The sequence below is a fragment of the Bombus flavifrons genome, chromosome 16 (genome assembly GCF_040668555.2).
Source record: "Bombus flavifrons isolate JBK064 chromosome 16, iyBomFlav1_principal, whole genome shotgun sequence".
Taxonomy (NCBI): Eukaryota; Metazoa; Arthropoda; class Insecta; order Hymenoptera; family Apidae; genus Bombus; species Bombus flavifrons.
The window spans coordinates 4,960,529-4,977,135 of NC_138457.1; the positions used below are offsets into that span (position 1 = coordinate 4,960,529).

At 28.8% G+C, this 16,607-nt stretch overlaps 3 protein-coding genes across 13 annotated transcripts in view; 1 reads left to right on the forward strand and 2 right to left on the reverse strand.

Annotated features, from left to right (window-relative positions):
* Nucleotides 1–60: 60 nt before the first annotated feature.
* Tsr1 (Tsr1 ribosome assembly factor) lies at nucleotides 61–3,376 on the reverse strand. The gene is made up of 12 exons (XM_069129443.1): nucleotides 3,154–3,376; nucleotides 2,809–3,079; nucleotides 2,476–2,722; nucleotides 2,208–2,405; nucleotides 1,912–2,136; nucleotides 1,678–1,843; nucleotides 1,412–1,612; nucleotides 1,109–1,332; nucleotides 780–1,043; nucleotides 595–705; nucleotides 310–517; nucleotides 61–238 (listed from the first exon to the last, which is right to left on the reverse strand). Exons 1-12 carry the CDS (start codon nucleotides 3,263–3,265, stop codon nucleotides 81–83), a joined length of 2,385 nt encoding a protein of 794 aa, XP_068985544.1. The 5' UTR covers nucleotides 3,266–3,376; the 3' UTR covers nucleotides 61–80.
* Nucleotides 3,377–3,536: 160 nt separating this feature from the next.
* Psf3 (DNA replication complex GINS protein PSF3) lies at nucleotides 3,537–7,532 on the forward strand. 2 transcript variants are annotated; one of them, XM_069129438.1, is made up of 4 exons: nucleotides 3,537–3,679; nucleotides 4,208–4,352; nucleotides 4,457–4,586; nucleotides 4,886–7,532. In XM_069129438.1, the coding sequence occupies exons 1-4, from the start codon at nucleotides 3,562–3,564 to the stop codon at nucleotides 5,111–5,113; spliced, it is 621 nt and encodes a 206-aa protein (XP_068985539.1). In that variant the 5' UTR covers nucleotides 3,537–3,561; the 3' UTR covers nucleotides 5,114–7,532. The 2 variants fall into 2 exon arrangements, with proteins under 2 accessions (XP_068985539.1, XP_068985540.1); XM_069129439.1 differs by lacking the exon at nucleotides 3,537–3,679 and adding an exon at nucleotides 3,701–3,919.
* A 1,358-nt stretch (nucleotides 7,533–8,890) lies between these two features.
* The window catches only part of Hnf4 (Hepatocyte nuclear factor 4), a 48,555-nt gene continuing 40,838 nt past the window's right edge, over nucleotides 8,891–16,607 (reverse strand). For 9 of the 10 annotated variants that reach the window (XM_069129419.1, XM_069129416.1, XM_069129425.1 and 6 more), the window contains 5 exons: nucleotides 15,604–15,698; nucleotides 14,707–14,843; nucleotides 14,044–14,314; nucleotides 10,670–10,822; nucleotides 8,891–9,617 (listed from right to left, as the gene is read on the reverse strand). In XM_069129419.1, the coding sequence (XP_068985520.1) occupies nucleotides 9,109–9,617; nucleotides 10,670–10,822; nucleotides 14,044–14,314; nucleotides 14,707–14,843; nucleotides 15,604–15,698 (1,165 nt within the window). In that variant the 3' untranslated portion in view covers nucleotides 8,891–9,108. The remainder of the gene's footprint in view (nucleotides 9,618–10,669; nucleotides 10,823–14,043; nucleotides 14,315–14,706; nucleotides 14,844–15,603; nucleotides 15,699–16,607) is intronic. The other variant, XM_069129418.1, reaches the window with a different exon arrangement.

The window sequence follows — 16,607 nt, forward strand, 5'->3', positions numbered from 1 at the left end:
ATTAAAACAAGACGTGTATAAGATAAGCATTTTAAATGTATGACAAAATTTTATTTAGTATATATATACATTTACAAATTTTATTCTATGTTCATGCTTTCATTTTGATGTTGTAACTCTGTTAACAACAAAGGTTCATATGTCCATTTTGGGAATACTCTTTTGTATAAATTCATTAAAATCGTGTCCTGCGACTTCAGTTGACCATTAAATACACATTTCATATGACCATGAGTACCTAGGAAAAAATAATGTCATTTTTTAATTAAATACATCAATTAAATTAAGAAACATTTATGATCTATCTACCCAATGGCTCTTTTATATGTCCTCTACGACCATATTTTGTTCGTAGTTCAACTGGTTTAAACCAGTTTATATCTTCTCGATGAAAGAACATAAATCTTATAACTGCTGATCGTTTATGTACTTTATACGCATGGCCGCTAAGAACAACACGTTTTACAACTATTCTATCTGGATTCGCAGATAATACACTTCCAGTTGCAATTAATTCCTACAAAAATATTGTAACTTTTAATAATATAAGAATAGAATCAACCTTTAACTTGTATATAATTATTGCCTCCTTACCAATGATTTATTCAATTTTTGAACATAACATAATACTGGACATGGTGGAAAAATAATTGGAGCGTACATGCTTGCTACGACAGTGTTCTCTGGACGAAAATACCGCTCATACTGAAAAATATTTCTATTCTTGGTAACAAGATATAAATAGAATATATTAAAATCTCACAGAAAATAATACATGCTTTATGTTTGTTTCCATTTGTGTGTTGACTAAATATTGGGCACGCAGTGAATCTTCTAAATCCACATTGAAATATCAATTTTTCTTTAGATTTCACCGGTTGTGGACTAATATTAATATGTTTCAATGCCACATTTAAGACAGACATTTTGTGCTCGTTCGGTAGTAAACCAAATACAATTAATGGATGATTTTCCAATGAAGAAAATGCGATAAAAAGATCTTGCCGTACATTTACAACGTGAATTGTGATATACCAACCAGGCTAAAAATATTTGTATAATTTAGCATGAATAAATAATTAGTTTTTAATTAATCAAATGTTCATACCATAGCACCCTCTATTTCCTGAGATTCTTTAAATATACGTTTTCGCGTACGATCAAAATTTTCAAATTGAAATATTCTAGCGTAATCAGTAGGAAGGTTTTCTTTCGGATCCCACGGACTTGTTCTGAATGATTCAAGTCCACGATATTTTTGAAACCTCTGTTTTGCCAACATATCTTGAGGTGTATCTACTTCGTCAGGAAATTGTGCGTCTAATTTTGCGTCTATATTTGAAAAATTGTGGTTAAAGATTTCAATAATACATATTCAATAATGTAATATACAAATATTCGACAAACATACTCTTCAAGTTTTCCATTGCTTCTTTTTCTTCTGTCATATCAATATTCTGATCGTATCGTTCATCAGGAACTTCGGACACAGTAATTGTGTCGTATTCTTCCTCGTCTTCTTCTGCATCTGGTCCACTATCTGCTTGAGACTTTGGTTCATCAACAGACATCTCGTCTTCTGATTCATCGTACGAGCACTCACTCAATTCCTCTACAAAATGCAAGCAAAGAATAATATATATCTCCAAATTTAATTTATGACTAAAAAACAAATACCTCCATCCTCATCAGGAATCCAAGCTGCTTGATATTCAGAAGTTCCTTTTGGAACTCTCTTTACAATTTTTTTTCTTTGTGCTTTAGCTTCGGCTAATTCCTCTTCTGTAGGCCAAGTTTGTTCAGCATCCATAGGGTCAGGTATATTTTCACTTTCGAGAGATTCCTAAAAAATTAAGAAAATTGATTATTGCTTTTAAAAATTTTAAGTTTTATTTTATTTCATGAAATTACTTGTTTTCCTGGATCTGCGCGTTCAAGAACCCGCGTGGATGGTTCATCGTCCATTGCATTACATTGTTTTCTCAACTTTTTCTCCACTGGATATGGATCTTCAGGTGCATCAATTTGAGACATTTGAAAATCTCCCAATTCAGGTATGTGTACTAGACCATTAACTGATAATGGTACGTTCCTAAGATATCCTGAGATCATAAGAGTTCCAAGCTCTGTAGAGTTCTAAATGAAATCGAATTTGGATATATACTTATCTTTTAATTAGTATAGATAATTATTACATCAATACCTACTTCATTACATTTAAACTTTATTTCTTCTGCTAACAAATGAGGTCTTTTGTCTCTATATGATACAGTTCTTTGTTTTTGAGTACCAACACGTCGTAAAACATTAAAAGCATCAGTGGGAGTATCTAATTGCAAAACTTTTTCCTCAGGAAGCCACTTAGAAAGTTTAGATTGTACATGGCTTTTAAAATCTTGACGTTTCTGTAATAGTTCGTAAAATTGAAATTATTTTTGTACAAAATATGATAATAAGTATTAAAAAGCACAATACCTTTATGTGAAGACTTTCAACATTTGTAAGTGCTATTAGTGGAGTCGTCAAACCTTGAGCAACACAGGGCATAATAATTTCTTTTCCCCAGTCATCAAATACTTCAAATCTGGGACTATTATCAGACTTATTTGTAGCGGATGCAACAAAAAGGACAGTTGTAGCTATTTTTGCTATATCTAATGTGGCAAACAAATTACCAACTGGTGGGACCACAATGGAAAAGCGTTGCTTGAACCTAGGTACACTATCGTAAAAAAAGATTGATAATCAATAATCCATATTTTTATTAATATCATTTATCATTTATCATTTATCATAGTAGCATTATACCTTAAATGTATTGTACCACATGGACTATTAGTTATATTTGCAGACTCGTCAGCTTTTGTTATTATTGATAATATATTATCAGTATCTAAATCTTCTTGTAATGGAATAATGCATATAAGAATAGGTGCAGAATGGGATCCACCAAAATTCCTTTTTTGCTGCAACACTTCCTCTCTCTTGTTTTTTCTAATTTGTGAAGATTGAAGCCTTCGGGCACTCTTTCCAAGATTTTTAGTAGCACGTTTCGATAAAACTTTTACTCCAACTTTTCCTATATTGGTTTCAAATTAGAAAATATAGAAAGCAGCAAAAAGCTATAATAATATAAATTGCAAAGAATTTTACCTTTAACCTCGCTACTTATTGATCCTTTACTACGATGTCTACCCGTTTTATGTGGTTTATTAACTTGCTTAAATGCACCAGGCCGATGTACTTCTTGCTTTGTTGTTCCCATTTTATTTGAAAGTATATATTCTTGTAAATGAAATATCCTTATAATAAATCTAACTGTTTGCCATGCGTAAATCTCCACGATAAGACGTGTGTTGCTTCACATCCTAACATGCTCCAAGTTGCAGTTCCTTTCATTTTCTATAGATGGCAACGCATGGCTTGTTCATATACTAGGGATGCAATATTGTGCGATAAGGCTTGTAATGTCATCTGTAGAAGATGAAAGGAACTGCAACTTGGAGCATGTGAGGATAGCTGGCAACACACGGCTTGGCCTGGAATCAGGGATGCAATACTATGTGTTTAACACACGTCCTCTCTGGCATTATATTCACTGACGAGTCGTCTGGGATAATTCCTATGTTTGCCCTAGAGAACCATAGGGAGCGTAAGAAACACTCTGATCCTTTGGCAGGTCGGTATTTCATAACCTGAGACACATGTTCCATTTAATGTCACGTCTATCCTATTCTTAGTCAATGGTCACACTGAATTGAGGTGAGCTTTGGATAATTCATTGTTTATGCTAACATGAGTTAGTTTTGTAAAATGGCATGTTGTCAAAGTTATATCCCGGATTATTTTGCAATAACTGACATTTTATCTACTGAAGAACGAATATCTTGTAAAATTGAAGTAGATTTACCTGGTTTAGGTAATTTTTCATTTATTATTTTATTACTTACTGAGATATATTCTATAAAACTATACTCCAATTAGTCTACTTCAAAAAATGAGATACTCTATATTATAGAGATATACTCTATAAAACTGGATTAAGTAATAAAAACTAATAATATAACTTTTATAAGGTCCTAATTATATTTCGACATTATATTTGTATATAATCTATATAATAATCACAGTATATTCATATTACGTATACAATACCTGATAAGAATGATATATAATATTGTTAAAGATATGAATACTATTGTTTAAGGTTTTTTGGATCCTTCGTGTCAATCTGAGGATCTAAAAGTTGGATCCAAAGTAGAGTTTCCATTATGGCTAGCAGATGCATTAAAAAATTTACAGAATCCAGCAGTTAATATCGATATACCAAATATATACAAAGAAGGATACAGGTTTAATTTTTAAATTTTTATTTGTTTTTCAACAACATGTTATTTAAACAAATCTTTACAAACACTTTCCTGTGTATACTTATTTATATCATTTGTGCTTTTAGAGAAATTTTAGAAGCAGATGCTGATGCTATAGTTTTAAGTAGATGGAATCCATTTTATTATGAATTAGGAATGCACGTAAGAAAATTCAGTGGCAAAGATTCTGAAATAATTGCAGAAAGTTTACTACAGGTAAGCGAATTATAGTAAAAATAGGTACTATGTCTTTTTTAGTTTTTAATAAGATATAGTGCCTCACAAAAGTATTCAAATACTTTTATGAATATATCATGTGTATTATGTAAAACATTGGAAATCTTATAATTGAAAGATATTCTAATTAATCCATGTATACAGAATTGAAGTTACAAATTTCAATAACTTTATAAAACTAAAGTATCATGATAGGTAGGTCACAGCCAAGAATTAATTTCTATCTTTTCTAATATATTTTTCGAAATATATGGAGCCTTTTCGTTCTTCATTTTCAGACATTTAAGTCTCGTTTTCAATTAGTAATGGACTGGTCTCAGAATCTAACATCTGATCCTACATTAGCAATTCAACTTCCTCGACTTGAAAGAGATCTCTTCCTTATCGGTCGACAAGCCAAAGTTCGTCTTACGGAATGGTTAAAGATGGGTACAAATGGAATGGTTATTTCCGAAATAGCGACAAATTTGAAAAAACGGAAACGGGACAAATATGAACTTGATTAGCTTTTTCGTTTTACAAAGATACAGTAAACGAATGTCAATAATTTGTAGAATAATGTTTTTATCAAGTTTTTAAATAATCTGAAAAGATCAATATTGTAGAATAAACTGAGTTTATTTAGAATAATCGAGAAACAGGTGCAAAACATTTTATAACATAAATCATATAACGTAACTTTTTTAAATTACATTTTTAATGAACTTGCATATTACTACCATATTGTAGAAAGCTGATTATTGGAAATATATTAATGTATTTGATATTGCAACAAATATTCTTTCATTTATTTAGGAATTAGAAAATAATTAGAACTTGCTTGAGTAAAAAAAATAAATACAAAAAAGTTATGAAAAAACGCACTTGTTATACATTTTATAATCATAATATTATCACTTTCACTAATTTACAGTTTCTGTATGGGCGTACACACATGCTACATAAAATGCTCTATTTTTATATTTATATATTATATTTTGCGTTACATACTAACAATAATGTTACAACTTAAAATATTGTTATAATTAATTAATTACATTATTGTTTTTTATACGGTCATAAATACGAAACTTAACAGAAGTCGCGATGAACATTTGGAATTAACAACTTGTTTAGAATTTTTTAAATTATATTTCTTGTGCGTACATGCATTCTGTATATGTAGAACGATTATTTATTTTTTCAACGTATAGTTTTCGTTTATATGTAATTATATTGTCACGATTAATTTTAATCTTATAATATAATTATGTAATTTATAATTAATTTTAATTTTCGTTGTCAAAATTAATTTTAGTTTCCTAACTAACTATTACTATAGACTGTTTATTTTTTCAATATTTCCATATAAAAAATATGCGTATTTTTTTTAAATATTTACTGTGTTTATAATAATTTTGAATAACATCAATTTTCAAATTCTACAAAATTTTTTACTCATAATTTTATAATAAATTTGGTAAATAGTTCTGATGAAAATGAAAAACAAATCATACTCCAAATGTACAGGACATTAACAAAAGTACGCGTACTCCTTTGCTAAAAAACAATTGCATTGCAATGGCGAGTGCTCCTCTCTTCGTTGAGAGAGGTGCTAACTACTTGCTAATTAGTTTTGATTTTTTATGTGGAATGTCATTTATTGTGCACAAAACCAAAGACATTTTTAAATGGTGAAAAAAATTCACGAAAATATCTATATTGCCTTCTTATTATAAACTCCAATATTTTATTAATATTTTTAGTTGATTGAAAAAAATAAAGTTTTGAGTTAATTTACATGTTTTTAATTTACTGTTTTTGAGTAACAGTATCAGTTGTATTGTCAGTTAAAGCATTAATACATAATAACACAAGAACAAAAATAATTTTTATGAAACATTTAAAAGTAATTGTTATTATATTTCTAAATTGAAGAGACTGGCGCCTATTGATAGTTTGAATATTTTATTCATTTCAAATAAATATTTTTATATTTACGATTCTTTATTAAAGATTTTATGCACTGAATGTAGAGATAACATTCTAATTCAATTTGAAAGTTATTTAATATTAGAACCTAACAAGTTACAAATATTTCCTAATGAATTTTTTCCAAATAATACAAAAGAATTATCTTGAATAAATTTCTTGACAAAATTTTAAATTATTATAAATGTTACTTTTGTTGTTTAACCCCTTAACCTACAACTACGGACATAGCCCGTGGTACAACGATCGGGCCAAACGTAAATATTACGGTCATAGCCCGTAGTAGATGATCGGACCAAACGTAAATATTACGGGCATTGTCCATAGTACGATGATCGGGCCAAATATAACATATAATATAATATATAATATAATATATAATAGCTGGTTTACGTTTTCGGCCCAAAATTCTCGAACGTAAATCGTGGGTTAAGGGCTTATATAATAGGTATTCTAAAATAAAAATTTGAAATTTTTTATATAAAGAGAATGGTTGAAAACAATTTTAGGTTTTAATATTAAATAATTTGTTATGTATATTAAGAAGTATCTAGACTAAAAATATCTCCTATGTGTTAAACGAATGAGCATGATATTAAGATGAAAGTATTTGTTAAGTCTAAAATCTTTTATTTGACTGGTAAAAACGAAAAACCTTGTCATTGTAATACAATTCTAAATGTAATTAAAATGAATTTATTATGAAAGTCATATGTTTTATATTGGCACATTTCCTAGAAAGTATTAGATTTTGAAATGATAATTACATGTTTGTACCTTGATTTTTGTAGGTGACATTAAGATGACTTGATTAGATAAAAATTAGTATGTATACAAACATAACTTATCCTTATAAAATACTATGTACAATATTTAAAATCTTGTTGCATTCACTTATATGGATATTTATCGATGTGTAAGAAAGAGATGGTCGATATTGTCCAATATTCTTTTCAGAAGAATGTAACGTACGTTTAATTTACAAAAGCATTTATAAAAATAATCATCATTATATTCTATATAACAAGAATAACAAGATGTTTTATTGTGGTAACAAAAATATTCTCTGGTAGGAATATATTATAAATAACATAATTAATAAACCCTTTGTATAAATAACTATACGCTTATATACTATGCATATAACACTTAAAATTTATGATTGCATTTATGTGATCGCACAGAACAAGATCAAGTGAAACAAAAGATCTTCTGATGAAATTAAAAACAGAAAACGCTAATGAAGCACAGCTCATGATAAAATAATAAATTTAAAGAAAGATTGTTCCTCTAAAATAGAGAAAATTCTTTCTTTGTGTCTTTCTTTTCTTCCTTTTTGCCTTAAGCCAAAGATTTGTTTACTTCCGACGACATTTATGAAATGCGATTATTAAATATTATGCAATAAGAAGTAAATTAATGTCATTATATATTTAGTTTAAGTTCCAAGTAACAAAAGTATTTTATTACTAAATATCGACCGATTTTGATTGAACCTTATGATTACGGTGATTAAAATGAGTAATTGAGCAATTGATTGAGCGCGACTTTTACTCAATAATCAGAAATTTGGTAACATTTCTGATATTCCTTAATCTAGTTCTAAAAAGTGTTCTTAAACTACAAACAAAACTGATGGATATGAATGCGAGAAGTTCGATAAAACTTTTTAAAAAATGATCACTTAAGTTGCACCATTTTAAAAAATAACAAATGTATTTATAAACATAGCGTGTGAATAAAAAAATGTTCTGTTTATTTGTAAATCAAATAAGAATTATCACTAGCATTTAAAAATTGTTCAAAAAGATCACTAGAGATCGTTAAAAAATCTGAGTTTCTCGTCGCAAAGTTGATAACGATTTTTAAAAATCCATTCTTGTTTTTGGGATCTCTTAAGAATTCCGATACCTTTTCGAAAATCTTATCGTATGTTTCGAGATCTTTAAAAATGTTTGAAAGCAGTTCTCCATCTTATGTATCATCTTCAAATATCTTCAACGAGTTCTTTTGATTCGCTCAAATCACAAAAAGTTGAGAAGTAATAAAACAAATAATGTCATTTTAAAAAATTTTATGTTTTATAGATTATGTGGAATCTTTCCTTTTCCATCCACCTTAAAATTTGTGAATTTCTTTTAATGTATTCTCAATATTTGTCTCCCATTTAAACATTTGAAAATCAATCATCCAAAGGAAGCTCCTAGTTTTATGACACACAAACTAAATTCTCTCTTGTTTTTTGATAACTCTCCAATTATTTTCTCTTCGGTCAAAGAATTCGTTTTAAGGAACATTTTCTGGCATTATATTGCACCCTTGTTCCAAAAATCCGAGAAAATTAATAGATTAACTCTTACCAATAAAGTTTAATCATTTAAATTTGATCTTAAAAGTCCTTCTGCATTCTTTCATAATATTTTAAGTTTCTGTATAGATATTTAACGTTTATAGAGTTGATGTGTCAGTAATTATGCGTTTCGTTAATCAATGCGCCAGAATCTTTAAACTCTAACGTCTTTTAATATCATTAAAAGGTTGATTCAGTTTCAAGACTGGGCTCCTGTTTAAACATCCTGAATCCTGTTACACTAGTCACATCTTCTTGATTCGAAATAGGTGTAAGATCCCTCAGGATCATTACAGGACTTCCACTACTCAACATATGATCCTGAGGACTTAATGGAGCCATATTTGTTGGGGTCAAAGGGCTGCTAGGACTCTCGTTGCTGCTCACATAACTACCAGGAGCGTTTGAAATTGGTATTGGAGTTGCAACACCGTTGATCTCTGCTGTTGCACCACCTAAGAGCATCTCCTGCAGTAAGTTGTCAATGTGTGCGACTCCAAACAGTCTGACAAACTGGATTTGTTCGATCATTTGCCAAGAAATTGACTGTAGAGCTGGTAAAGTTAGGAGGATCTCACCAAAACGACCACGACTATCGTATTGTCGGTCACTTATGTAATCCTCCAAGTTAATCTGAATTTGATAACGCAGTTGCTTGATTCGCTGTGGTTCACTTAGGCCTTTTGCATCTGTTAACAGAAAGATTTTGGATTGTTTTGGATTAAAAATGATATTAGTGAAGATAAGGGTTTTCCAACCAATTATTAATCCAACAATTTTATGAAATAAATATACATATTGCATATCAAAGTAACTCAGCCCGTATGAACAAATTTTATTTTATATTTTCGGCTAACTTTTATTATACATATCTTTACACATATTAAAAAGCAGAGCACGCGTGCATTGCTTGCAATCCATTTCGGCATAGCGACGGTGACCGCGCCGATCATCAATTAAATCTCATTGAGACAATCGTTCTCGCGTGCCGGCAAATCTTCGCCGAATGACACGCAAATTCTACGTTGTTCTTCAACTTGACATAATCGATAGGATATTATCGAAGATTATCTTGGATCAAGAATAACCGTGGTCGAAAGAAACTTTTATGACGGTTTTTTTAAGACTTCATAAGAAATTGATTTAAATACACTAAAAGATTTGTTTATAATATGCATAATAAAAGTTTTGTTTGTTACTATGTTATAGTAATAAGGGCTTTCACTTATTTATAGTAGGAGTTAATGGTGACAAATGGTGATTCAATAGGGAATAAGTGAGTGAAAGTGAACAAGGGATGAGTGAGAATGGAAGATGATACAAATAATAAGATACGAATGTATTAGATGCAACTGTATATCAACAAATTTGTACTTTCTAAAATATTAAAAGAATATTATATTATATAGAAGAACTTCAAGCTCTTAGAAGATATACCAAAAGGAAGCTAAGGCTATTCAAGTTTCTTAAAACAAAAGTAAAATAACAAAGTTATCCTAAAGAATTGTTATCTAAATCGGTACCTTTAGACATCACTACATTTACTTATTACATTACAAGAATTGTTATCTAAATCGGTTACTTTTAGACATCACTACATTTACTTATTACATGAAACAAGCATTTATTTTTATTAAACCATGTTTTATTTTATTTCAAAAGAATATGATCCGGACAACAATGATTTTAGGGACAATAGTTCAGTCTACGGTTATATTATTTGATTCAAAGAAATACTTACTGGGATCGAAAAAGACGATGGCCTTTAAGCAAGCAAACTCCGTATCGTCGATCTGCACCTCGTTCAAAGGCTTCACCAATTCATCCATTACCCTGATACCAACCTTGCTGATGTCCAGATCCTGATTACGGCCCTCTGCGGATAATGATATGACTGATAAACACGGTTAAACCATTCCTATCGACACCTATTACCATTTGACTGAGCCCGGATTATAGTTGGTGAAGTATTAAAGGAAAGCAACGACACCGCAATAACCAATACGTCAAACCTATTTTCTCTTTGCACTCATGCTACTGCGACTAGCAACGTGAAGACCGGACTCAGTCTCTACTAGCTACTACCCCAAATATTGTTCGTGCAATTTATTCAACGAGACTATCGATAGCTTTGTAAATATTTAACTAATTATTTTGAACAATGGAATTTATGAAATATTTTTTTTTTATTAGAATAATGAACTTTTTCTTTGTTGCTGGAATAGTGAAGTTTGAGAGGTATTTTAATCATTTTGTTTTATGTTAATGGGACAGAAAGATTGGAAATTTAATCTACAATTTGAACTGAATCGCTAATAATCTATTGTAATGATCGATGTAATATAGATCAATTAAAAGAAAAATTTGAATAATTGTATTTAATAACAGCTTTTTTCGTGGATATGTTTGTATAATTACTTTTGGGAAACTTATAATTTTTTATGCTATCTTATAGTTCACTATAAATTGTAGGAATTAACGTATCGACTGTCTCGGCTCACCATAACGATTTCAATGCCACATTATCCCAGTGTTAAGTACACGATTATTTTCCACAAAACTTTAACAGAAATAGAATAATATATAAAAATAAATGAAATATTTATTCTTAACATCTAGTGACATATGGGAGATGATTCATCATGCAATAGTTTATATTTTTCTCACCTATATTTTCCTATAGTTATGCCAGACCTATTTTAGCAAGTACGAATTACAATTAAGAAACTTATCAATCACAAGTAAACTCTACTTTTTACTTATAATTATTTTCTACTTGGTTACATGTAAGCTAAAAAATTGCAAATAATAAAATTAAAGAAATGTTAGTTTAGCTGGTAATTGCAATTCAGTAAATCTATCATAGAAGTTTTAATTAACACTGTTTAAAATTAAGTAATTAAATTTTTGACATATATATTTAAATATCATAAAATAAATTCCAAACATTACATCATAAGAACGACGTTTTCGATATTTTAGAGAATGGATTGTAAAAGTCGAAATACACAAAATAAGATACTCGCTCGGGAATTTGATTGAAAATAATTTTAAAGCACCTCAGATAAAGATACAGTAGCAGGATTAGTATGTTATCGCAAATTTTTCAATAACCATAATATCTTAGATATCTTTTTATAATATTTTTCATAAAAATTTGCAGATAATTACAAATATAATTTTTAAGAAACAAATAATTACAAGTAGAAATAGAAATACAAGATTAACAATTTACATTTTATCTTAACAATAGAGTTAACATAAAAGTTATAACGAAGTTGTACAAATTTTGTAAAATAATTCAATTTTGATAAAATAATTTTAAAGATATCTTATTATGTCTTTGGACAACTTTTTAAAACAAATGTGATTTATTCTTATCTCTTCCGAGACTCGCAATCTAATGAAATCTTATCTGTCGATGACATCGACGGATCGAATATTGCGATAGTATCTTTATTATGTCGGGATAATAATACCTTCAATTGTTTCATACCGCCAAACTGATATCGTGAGTAATCACGAAAAAATATATTTTGATGCGATAATCGATTGTTAAGAAGGTTGCTTGGCAACAAATTTTCCCTCCTTCCCTGTCTTAAGACTTGATAATTTTTTACAAACAAAATATATAAAAATTTCTTTTCATTTCTTTTAATTTTTTGGTGCTAAATCGTATTACGTATTATGTGATCTATAGTGAATTATTATTCAAACTATTATTTAAATTATTTTATGAACAATATTGTATCATCTCTTTTATACATACGCATGAAGGTGTTAGGGATGACCGAGATATATTTATTTATAATTTTTATAATCGTTTTATAAATTTTCATGGGTCTTTAAATCTGTAAATCAAGGTGAGCATCGAGGATATTTTATTTCAATGAATTAGTGTTATAAATAGTTTAATGAGGTCCATAATCATTAGTGGTTGAATGATATACTGTTCGAATGACGTAGAGAATACTTCAAGAATGAATAGGAGCATTTATTTTATCAATTAGAAACTGCTATATCAGATTACATATAGAAATATAATTAGATTTAGTATTACAGTTCGTATGTTATGTTGGTAACTGTGAAAGGACAGTTGATAATTGTTTTGGTGAACATTTTAAGATATGTCACTGTATTTTTGATAGGGTATTCCCATAATTATATGTATGTATTATATAGACTTATTTGAGCAAAATAAATATTTGATCCAGTAATAATAAAAAGTTTAGCATAAATTTGTAACAAGTTTATCATTCAATGTGTCAAAAATTAACTAATCTGATTTAAAGCAATTTACACAGGGTGGTTGGTAACTGGTGGTACAAGCGGAAAGGGGGTGATTCTACGCGAAAAAAGAAGTCGAAGATATAGAATAAAAATTCTTTTTTAATTTTTTTTTTAATTTTTTTAAAAGTCTACAATGAGATCCGTTATAACGAGACGTGATAAAGTGCACGCGTACCGAGCGAAAATTCAAAGTTGATTTTCTCGAAAACAAAGCCTCAAACGAAAAATTTTTATTCTATATTTTCGACTTCTTTTTTTGCGTAGAATCGCCCCCTTTCTGCTTGTACCACCAGTTACCAACCACCCTGTATATATTTTCACTAAATATACATTTTTTGTTTAACTATTGCTGAAAGCTATGTTACTACTACAGTAGTTAGTAAATGAACGTTTTTAAATGATAGTTGTGTTAGTGTCAATTCTGTTGTTAACAATTTTGGGTTAATCTACAAATAATATGATTATTTAAAAAAACTTATCATATAAGCTTGACCATATAACCTTTTTTAATCCCTTGATGATAGCTTTTCTTATTTATGCTTTAATATTACTTATATCCAATCAAAATCTAGTGTTATAAATTTTTCATTACATTATAGGAAATTTTTCTATTATATGAAACATTATACTGCAATCTTACAGTAATAATCACAGTAATGTAATGTGTATAATATGTGTATAGCATAATATAAAAAAAATCATACATATTTTTTTAGATGACAAAACCAAACTTCCTATATTACTATTACTAATATTTGATCGTCGAGGGATTAATCATAAAAAAGCGTGAACCACCACCCAAGAAGGAACCACAGAGAAACGTACCAGGACAATTCTTGGTTATGATACAATTGTTTCCGAGAAGAAGGACATCTTGCAATTGCATGCTGCGCCTGGCAACGCCTAGGAGAAGATGTTCACCCGCGTGTGCCCTTAGGAGTGCTACCTGATCATCAAGGGTTAATTCGCTGAAAGCGGGTATGTACTTGGCCCACTCGACCAGGATAAGAAGTTGCTGCTTCATGCTATCGCAAACGTCGTTTATGTTGGCGATTTGTTTTGTGCTCAGGTCTATATCGCTGTTCGGACTGCCTAGCTGTTTAAACATAATCTCGAATTACTCATTATGCGATTTGTGTATATTGAATGGAGTAACATTGAAATATATTTTATAGGTTTAATAATTAAATAAATTATTTATAGTTAAGGGAATATATGGAGATTGTAGCTATTAAAATATAATAATATATTACTCTCAATGTATAATGGTTCTACATCTCAATTGGTGCGAAATTTAAATAATTTCAACTTTAATACTGCGAAGATCATAATCTATCGTTGAAGTACGAAAGTAACTGGATGTTTATCTATCTTGATATTTGCATTAAGCAGATCGATATTCTAATATTAAAATTACTACATTAAATTTGTTTCATTAAAACCAAGAAGCAAAAGAATAAATAAAGCTTAAATTTCGCACAAACTGACCTCGAGAGCAGCACCAACTTGTCTACTAAGCATTTCCGCCTGAAGAAGAGAAACTACAGAAAGCCCACTTCCGTTGTTGCTTTGTTCTTCATAGCTTGGCCTTCTACAACTTATCCGATCTCTTTCATTTTGTACGGCTGAAACAAAATAAGAAAATAGAAAGCTTATTTCACTCCAGTGATGACTTATAATATACATAATTGACTCATTCTTACAAGCCCTTCTGTATACTGGTATATTTTCTTTGAGTCACTAATTAACTGCTTGAAAAGCCTAATGTTTTTTGCAATTTCTTTTCTTTTTATTTTGTCACGTATACTTCGTTTTTTTTTGTCATATTATAAATAAAAAGAAATATTTTTGACAGATGAAATTATTACAAATATTAGGAAAAAGTATTATTAAGTTTTTTTGGAACTTTTGCAACGTCATTTATTGTATATATAAATTTGGTTATAGCTTCAAGTTACTTTTGCTACTCATGATTCGATTTAACGTTAATCTTAAAAAAAAAATTATTTGACAAGTAAAGAATTTGAATAGATTTTTCAGTGGTAATATTAGCTTCCATATTCAAGTTTATCATTCCACAGAGGTGGAAACTATAAATTTTTAATTAATGATTTAAGGTAAGTTTCCAGTCTCCTAAAAAGGCTACAAAGCGGTTAGGTGACTATTATAATTTTTCACAAATAATATCAAAGTCGTATAAAATCTTACTAATAACTTACAAATAATAGTAACTTTTTCCTAATTAAGTATATCGCTTGCAATAATTTATTTTATTAATAATATAATCGCCCATTCTTACTTCTAATGATCATATGAAAAGAGACACGGAATATTTATTGAACATGAAAATATTTATTAAAATGATGTTAGAATTTTTGCGCATACCTTCCTTTTTCATGCCAGCCTTGAAACATTTCCTTAATCTGCAGTACCTACATTGATTCCTCTTGTCCTTATCTACTACACAATTTCTACTAAATCTGCAACAAAAAAAGTATTACATTTTCAATAATTTATAGATTTTATTAGATAGCAATTATACCGTATAATATATGGAGAAATAAGAAAATAGTTTGAAGAAAGAATTCACTAATCTAGGATTATATGAGATACAGAATTAAGCACTTAATGAATTCATGAATTAATTATTCACTGTTAAAGTTGATGTATTCTTTAACAGATATGAAAAATGAGAATTGATTATAATAAAGAAATAATTTGCAACGTGTTTATTTTGAAATATTGAAGATTACAAATGAGGATTAACTTTTCATAATAATTTTACATAGTATAATTTACCAATAATAAAGCTATCAAATAATGTTCATTAATATCTCCAATATATGTATGTCATAATCAGTTATTATATAATCTTACTTCACATTCATCATATTTTACAATATGAGTAATTTCGAAATTTATAACTAACTTTAACGAACTTATATAACATTTTGTTTCGTATCTACTTCATAATTTGAAAGCTAATTATCATATAACCTTATTTGATGCTTAACGTATTTACTACAATCAATGATTTGAAAAATATGCAATTTGTAACAGAGTGAAGTAGTACATCAATATATCATTGATATTAACATTTATCACTATAAGCGAAAATGTGTAGTTGATAATATGAGCAATTTTTATCGAATATTACATAAGAATATTGTAAGAACATTTATCAAAAACTGTTAACATTAGAATTATCAAACAATTTTTAATTTCTCATTAGTCTGATTTTTGATAATTCAAGTGCAAGTCATCTAAGTTCTAAAATTCCAAATATACTTCCAACTAATTGTTAAAAATACATTTCCCATTAAATCTATATCTTAAGTGAAATTTAAAAATTAAATTGTTAAAATCATTTTTAGGTGTTATTAACATCT